Source organism: Condylura cristata, unplaced genomic scaffold (genome assembly GCF_000260355.1).
Source record: "Condylura cristata isolate star-nosed mole 26May11 unplaced genomic scaffold, ConCri1.0 scaffold00015, whole genome shotgun sequence".
In the NCBI taxonomy this organism is placed as follows: Eukaryota; Metazoa; Chordata; class Mammalia; order Eulipotyphla; family Talpidae; genus Condylura; species Condylura cristata.
In genome coordinates this window covers 26,422,304-26,430,480 of record NW_004567116.1, presented here as the reverse complement: position 1 = coordinate 26,430,480, position 8,177 = coordinate 26,422,304, and the positions used below count along the sequence as shown (strand labels likewise).

General features: G+C 44.6%; 1 protein-coding gene across 1 annotated transcript; it reads right to left on the bottom strand.

The window, feature by feature from the left end:
* Nucleotides 1-3,791: 3,791 nt before the first annotated feature.
* Nucleotides 3,792-6,890, bottom strand: LOC101624718 (mas-related G-protein coupled receptor member X2-like). The gene has a single exon (XM_004683593.2). It carries the CDS (start codon nt 4,776-4,778, stop codon nt 3,792-3,794), a length of 987 nt encoding a protein of 328 aa, XP_004683650.1. The 5' UTR covers nt 4,779-6,890.
* Between the last annotated feature and the right edge of the window lie 1,287 nt (nt 6,891-8,177).

Genomic DNA, 8,177 nt, shown 5'->3' with positions numbered 1-8,177 from the left:
TGCACCTCACCATTTATCAAAGGTAACTCTGAACTGCCTCAATGACTTGATTTTGCCACTATCCCATGGCTGGTTCTTCTGTTTGTGATTCCAGGTGGGTCCACTTTGACCTTGGTGGTCATGGTCCAGTGTGTCTTGGTGGAAATGGCTTTCCAGGCTGGGTGTGTATGGTCATCCCTCCCAGGTCCTGATTTTTCTTCTCTGCTTCCTGCCACTTGGCACCCTTATTCATATAACTCTGGAGAGAGGACAGTGTAGCTTGCCTTGTTTCGCTGGACATTCTCCCACAAGGGCATGGGTAATTTTGGGTGCTTGATTTGGAAAATGTTTTCTTTCTCTTCTCTGATTGTATTAAGGTTTTTTCTGTTGAAGGCTTTGTTTTATCTCGATGTGGTGGATGGCAGAACCCATGTAAAGAGAACAGGCTTGGGGGTTTCTAGGGTGACGTTCACCCTGCCCTGTAATATGTTTACTATGCATGGAGAGTGGTGGAGAGCAGAGCAAGCAACTCTCAGAGGTATCTAAAATGTTCATTTACTTGTGGGTTTTATTAATTAGGGTAGTTTTATTAACTAGAATGGCAAGGCACTAAAGCCCATCAGATTTGGGACAAAGAACACAGCTCAGGACAGAGTGAAGCCAAAAGGTCACTTCAAAAAGGTTCAGTCACTGCAGAACACAGGGTTCATGCAGGGCAGGAATGTCAGAGTTGAAGGAAGAGTGGACTTCAGAGCAGTGAGTCAGCAAGGAGGACAGCTTTATCCATCACACATTCTCATTCCCGCTATCCCGGCAGCCTGTTGAGGTGGAGGAAAAGCACAGACTCTGTTTTTCTTTTCTAGGGTAACTTGTGCTTTTTATTCATGAAACTGAACAGTTTGAAGCTCTGTTTCAAAGGTGTATGTATTTTTGGTTCTCTTGTCTTGCTTATTAAACCCAAAGCTGAATAATGCCTGGACTTGTCTGGTTTTTGTTGTTGCTGCTCACTATTGTATACTCAGTATCTAGCACAAGTCCTGCAGAGATGGACTATTCAAATATCCTCGTTAACACAGGCAGAAGCAGAGGCTTGAAGAGTCAAAGGGATTTTTCTGAGACCACATCCCCAGTACCACTGCAAGTTAAACCAGAAGCCCACTGAGACTTCCCCACAGCTCTTGCCACATCACACATTATGGGAGGAACTCCCATGAAGAATCTTCATGTGTGCACAGGTAGTGAAAGAGATTCAGGGTTACAGAAACTCCTAGTTGCTCCAAATATGCATTTTCTTCTTTCCCATAATAATTCTGCTTCCAGCCTCTCCTTCTGCTGAATAGCACCCTGTGGCTAGATGCTGGGCAGTGCAGTGGGAGTGATTACCAGCTCCTTAGTCGGGCCTTTCTTGGGTTCTTTTCCTCTCAATGGAATGCTGATGTATTGGGGAGCTGGGTTGGACCCCCAAGGAAGAAGTCACCTGTCTGTGAAAGGGTAACAGCAAGTTGGAAAATCTCTGATGTCTGATTCTTGGAATCTCCAGTTCAGTCCCAGGAACTTGTCTCTTGTTTAAGTCACGGTGATAAAGAATTTCTTTCCAGAGTACCCCAAATCATGACATTTGAATCTATCTAAATACCTGCGTATCTCTTCCTTTAAACATATATCTATATTCAAAACATTGGTGATACTTGTGAGAGTTTTGCCAAAGAGGTAGGACTGGAGATAGAGGTAGAAACAAGCAAACAAAAGTCAAATGGAAGACATAGAAAAGGAAATTGATCCGATCATGTGGAGAGAAAAAAGTCCCAGGAAATGTCAACTGAGGAAGGTTACAAGATGTGATGGATCTTCTCGGTTTAGCTTCAGATCTCATTTCCATTTTCTTCATACTTTTGTATTCTGGGAGGAGACATCTCTGTACTCCCTCTCCCTGTGGATCCCAGGAGCTTTCAGTGAAAGGGAGACACTGACAGAAAGTGGAGGCAAAAGAAGGGGCTTTGAAGTTCTAGCTTCCTGGCTCTCAGCTGGCCAGGCTGCGAGCTAGCAGGAGCTGTGTTACTCTATCTGAGGACATATCCCTGCCTGGCGGTCCTCTTCTACTGCCGCAGCTGTGATGACAGCTACAGCCACAATCTCCTTCCCCTGGTCTTTCAAGCTCAGTAACATCAAGCCTTCCTGCTACTGCTTTCCTCAGGGCATAGTGGCCACCATCCCATGTGACATTCTTCAAACCTGGTCATTTTGATAAACTGTCCCTTAGTTAACTCTTCTCATCAATCATGCCTTTTGAACCTTATGTTTATTGCTGGAATCCTGAGGCACAGAAATGAAGAGGACTTCCAAATGGCCAGTAAAACAGATGATAGCATAACTTATGATACTTAAACACTGCTATACAAGCATGTAACTTATCTTGCTCCCCAATCAGGAATTAGTAATGATGGCAGCAAATTTGGATGCTTGGGATGGAAGATTACTAGTGAGAAGGTCCGACACAGAGGAATGGGTCCTTTACTGGAGTAAAGGACTTTTCCTTTACTCTTTTAGACCTCCACGGTCGAGGCTGCCAGCCTCCAAGGCACCTAGAGGAAACAGCTTCCTTTCAGACTTTGCTGCTGGAGCCCGGCCCGATGGAGTGAATGTGGATGGGTACTGAGAGGAAAAACTCAGTGGTGGCTTTGGAAATAAATAATTGATAAATATGCTTTTTAGCTATCCTTCCTGCTGGAGGTGATGGGCTGACCTGTGTTGAAGGGAAGATGCTTCTGGGACTTATAGTCATGTGGGACATTTGTCCTCTGCAGGAACAGGAAGAGATCTGGTGCTAGAGCAAATCTGGAGGCCTCTTGCCATCTCCAGGCTGGGGGCTTGCTGACAAGAGAAACTACAGTTTTTTATTACGAGCCCTTTAGTGATATTTCTAAGATTGGATTGAATTTCTAATATTGGTAAGGATTCTTTTATTTCTTAATTTGCCCACCCCTATCCTTTCTGGCTCCCTTCCTGAAAGTTGTAGTCTTTTGCTGTCAGTTCTGTATCTGGCAGCAATATCAAGTAATATGAGACTGAACTGGGAGGCTTTTTAAAAAATTGAATTAAAAAATGTTTGAAAAATTGAAAAAAAATGAAAGCCCACCACCTTTGCTAGGTGATTCACACCCACCATGGTCTGGCCCAAACCTTTTCTTTTTGTGGCAGTCCAGCATGCAGGTTAAAGTTTCTTTCCATCTGACACAGAAATGTGTCACATGGCAAAAAACTTTCTGAATCCTATTCACCAGAGTAACAACTTATTTTAATTAGTCTAATTAAAAAAACAAACAAACTTATGATTATAGTTTTTATCAGTGAGGATTTATTTCTACTTTTTAATTTTTCAATATTAACAACAGGGCCAAATGAATTTAGGGTATGACAGAAAATTTGGTATGCTCAGACTGGGAAATTAAAATAACTCGTAATTTGCTAGAAATTCTAATGAAAACATGGATAATGTACAAGCAGATGAAAAATATAAGTAAATGCAAACTTCAAGAAAGAGGTAAGTTAAGATAAAAACATTTAGCAGAAATGAAGAATGCCTTTGATGGGCTTATAGACTGTAGATAGGCTTTGAAAGACTCAGTGAACCTCAAGACATGTCAATATAGACTTGCCAGAAAAGTGAAGATCAAAAATAGACTGGAAAAAATGTATCAGAGCTGTGTGTGTTAAAATTGTAACATTATGTAGTGGGGATATCAGAAGAGGAAAGAGAATGAAACAAGCTCACTCTCAAAGCTGCATCTATGTGACTGAGGCAGAGTCCTGAATCAGGAGGACAGCTGACTGACTCCTGACATCTCTAGGGTCTCCTGGGGAAAGCTACCTTCATTTTCATCTACCTCGGGAATGTCCTGGAAAGCCCTCTTGAGAATCAATTTGAATGTCTGCCGCTGCCATTGCCTTCGATGCCTAAAGATGCCGATGAAGAAGTAAATGAAGGGGTTGGCGCAGCTGTTGACAGAGGTCAGGAAAAGGGCAACCATATAGAAGTGTCTGGAGTACACACTAATCCAGATTATGAGGAAATAGTAAATGCCAAAGGGCAGGCCGCAGAGGAGGAAGACCAGCACTGTGAGGATGATGGTCATGTACAGTCTAGTCAGCTGGACCCGCTGGGAGCCACAGAACAACCTGGACACCAGGGCCAGGCTGGACCCCGAGAGAATCACAAATAAGAAAATCAGCCATGCCGCAGTAATAAAATCAAATACTTTGCACCACACATCATCAAAATCTCCAAATAGCAAGGCACAGAACTTCCCTTCCAGGGTGCTCAGCAGCAGGGACAGGGCCCAGATCAGGGCACACACAACAGCTGACGTGTGTCTGGGGCGGTGGCAGCGGTGCCAGATGGGGCACAGGACAGACAGGCAGCGCTCGGTGCTGATGGCGCTGAGAATACCCAGGCCTGCAATGTAGCTGAAGTTTGATGCTGTAATCAAAACATCAGGAATGGCAATTTTGATGTCCTGAACGTACTCTATGATTTCTTTCAGGATCTCTATAATCGCTAAGGAGAGAAGGAGGATGTCGGCACCTGCCAGGTTGAGGACGTAGATGGAGAAGGCGTTTTTCTGCATGCTGAAGCCCAGGAGCCAAAGCACAACAGTGTTTCCTGCCAGCCCAACCAGAGTAATGATGAAATCCAGAAAAACCAGGACCAGGGCCACTGTATCCATAGCTTCAGGAAGGGCCTGGTGACTTGCATTTAATGGTGTCAGTGCGGTATCCCAGGCGGAGACAGTTGTATCCATGTTCAGAAACGCTCCCCTTGTAGCCCTAGGAACACAGACAAGACTCGATCACTTGCTGCCTGACCACTGATCTCAGGGCCACTCTGAGGGTGGAAACAGCTGTCCCTATTACAAGGGAGGGTAATGGAGTCTTGCCTAGATTAAGACACTTCCTGAAGGCTATGTAGCCTTGGCATGTGGTAACCTTCATTCAAATCCAGTTTATGCTGACTCTAAAGCCTGGACTATCTCCACGACAACAAATGCCTTCTGCTGACAGGAGATTCTTCTGTGGTCTAAACGTCTACTCTCGCCATCCTAGGTCATGCCATGTTCCCTAAGGCAAGAGGAGAAAAGTCTGGGTAGGACTATGCGATATGGCTGCTGGACTCTGAGCTCAGCATTTCTTCAACTCTGAGACTGAGGTTTCCTCTTAGAGGCATGAAGTCAGAAGCTCTAGACATGACCTATGGGCTGTTAATTGTCCACCCAATAGGGAGAAAGGAGATTATGATTTAGGACCATGAATAACATAGATATGACCTCATGTTATTATAGACGTGACTATGGCTGGTCTTGTCAGGCTAGAGATGGCCCAGAGTGTCAGCTTTATGGTGACAGGAGCTGCTTTTACACTCTTCAATAGAGTGTCTATTGCCAGACTCTGTGTGAGGGACAGTGTGGGGAGTCAAGAAATATTTAATCAGAAAATGAATGAATGACTGGAAGCCTAAATGTAGTTTGGGTTTAATGGAATAACATTTCAAATGTTAGTCACCAGAAAAAACACCTATAAATAATATGACAAAGTCATTCCTCATTATTTCCTTTGTGGAAATCTCTACATGAGAGACACCATTATGCATGAATAACTGGTGAAGTTTCCTGTGAATCTGCATTCGTGGAGGGCCAGCGTGTAGTGCAAGGGAGTTCTTCAAGGGATTAATAACACAATTTGGTGAGAGGATTTGGTGCTTTTCTAAGTTTCTCTGCAGTTAGAGGAGAAGGAGAAAAGGAGAGAAAGAAGTAGCCAAAAGGCTGAGAGGCGTAAGACATGGGAACAGCTAAGGGAGATCAGTGAATGATTAGTAATGAGCTGTAAAGTATAAAGTCACCATCCTCTCTCCTTCCATTATATGGAATGCCATTTGCTTTGTTGTTAAGCATTTGTGAGGTGGTATCTTTGAGTTAGGGGTGGGAAATAGAAAAACTGCCTGTTTCCACACTGTGTAGAGCTTGGGATGAAAACACAGATGCTCATGTGAATTCCAATCTGGAAAAGAAGGACTGACACATCTGTGTGGAGACTAGTAGCTGGTCCAGAGCTCTTTAGGTGTAATCTCTTCATCTTCTTAAGACCCCAGTGAGTAAGAACTTTCCCATGTGCAGGTAAGGACACTACAGTGCTCGGAGGAGAGTGACACGTGCCAGGTCTCATGCAGACGGTGGTGGCACCTGGCTTTGGGCCCACACGTCTGTGGGAGTCCTGTCCTCAGCCAGCCCCACAGCCCCACTGCCCGGGTGGAGTGTCAGCTCTTCACAGAAAGGGGGGAGAAGGAACCAGTAATGTTCCTACAAACCTCAAGGGGAATATGAAAATCGAGATTTTATTCTAGATGAAGCAAATTTCACCAGGTAAGAAAGACAAGACTGTGAAATAAGGAGAAAGGTGGGTAGGCTTAGAAGTCAACCAAGAGCCAGACTCAAAAGCATGAGTCCTTATTTTCTGTGTCAAGACAGTTGTTGCTTCAGACCCCAGGAGACTCACACAGTAGCGGCCCCTGAGTGGGAAGAGGACGTGTCCTCTCAGGCAGACGGGTCCATCCTGCGCCTTTTAGTTCCTGCAAGCCTGGTTGTTCTCCACCAGGCACCTGTGCTTTTCCTTCATGGAACAATCACAGTTTGCAGCTCTAATGTTCAGGCATTTCTTTTAATTTCTTTCCCTTATTAAGCTCAAAGCTCAGTAAGGACCAGAATTGCCTAGGTTTATTGACTGTTGCTCACTATTCATGTCCTCTACCACTACAAGTCTTGAGCCATCTATTAGAATATTCTCATTTAGGGCCTTTCCTGGTGGTGCAGGTTAGGATGCAGCACTGCAGGCTAGTCGCAGCTGCTACAATGTGAGTTCAATCCCCTGCCCAGAGGTGATTCACACGGCACAGCAGACCTCTCCTGACCCGCCCACTGCTCCCCTCAGCAGTGTACTTCGTCCATTTACCTGTTCTGCTCCCCTCTCTGTCTCTGGTGAATCCTCTTATCACCCCTGCTCTGCTGGCCTGTACCCCAGTTCTGTGTGCATAAATAAATAAATCTTAAAAAAAGTCAAGTATTCTTAAAAAAAAAGATATCCTCATTTAACAAAGGAAGAAATTGGGGATTAAAGAGTCAAAGAAATTTGCCTGTGATCCCATTAGCTATAGAAATTCCAGTAACAGCTCTGTCACCGGGAGCTCTGTCTGTGCCTTCCTGCTGTTCTCTCCTCATCATTCATTCTGAGGGGCTACTTTAAACATTTCCATGTGAGCACAGGGAACTGCTACCCAAGGACTGCAGAGGCTATTAGTTGCACCCTTCTCCATTCTTTTCCTCTCAAACGCTCAGCCACAGACTTCAGAGAAAAAGACCCCATTTCCCAGGTTTCGTGTTTATACTACAGGGCTCCATGAAGTTGGCCCAGCCAGTGGGAGGCAAACAGATGTGAGGCACTAGTTTCTTGTCCTCTACCTTCTTTCTCTTTCCTTGGGGAGCTTGCTGATGTGTGTGTGGGGGGGCGTAGCATCATAAGGGTGAGGTCACCTCTCTGGGTAAGGGCAACAGTGAGTTGCAAGAACTTTGTAATCTGATCCTTGGGGTCACAAGCCCAGTCTTAGTAATTTTTCTCTTGGCTAAGTCATTGTCATAATGGATTTCTTTCTAGATTAGCAAAAATCATCAGCTTAAAATATTTCTATTTACTTTTGTATCTCCCACCATTAAAAACAAAAGCCACATTCCATTCTCACGGCATTTATAATACACCGAGGGGTTGAAGTGACTAGATTAAAATGTGTTAACAAATATATTCAAACAATATAGGAAGATCGTATGCAGGACAATGAGGAGAGATGAGAAGGTGATCCAGTTACATGGAGAAAGAGAAAGTCCCGAGACACCAGCTGTAAGGAGGCAAGAGAAAGAGATGGATCTTTTCCATTTGCCATTAGGTCACATTTCCATCTTCTGTACCCTCCTGTACCCAGATGTCTCTGTGCCTTGTGGACAGGCTTCCTCTCCCTTGGGCCCCCGGGGTGCTTTCAGTGAAAGGGAGACACTGACAGCAGCTGGAGGTAGGAGGAGAGTGACTGAAATTTTAATTTCCTGGCTCTCTCCCTGCCAGGCTGTGAATGGCAGAGACAGTTACTCTACCTAAGGACGTCA

What these genes read in the sequence shown, in the direction of transcription:
- LOC101624718 (XM_004683593.2), bottom strand. Translation starts at nt 4,778, where the DNA reads ATGGATACAACTGTCTCCGCCTGGGATACCGCACTGACACCATTAAAT.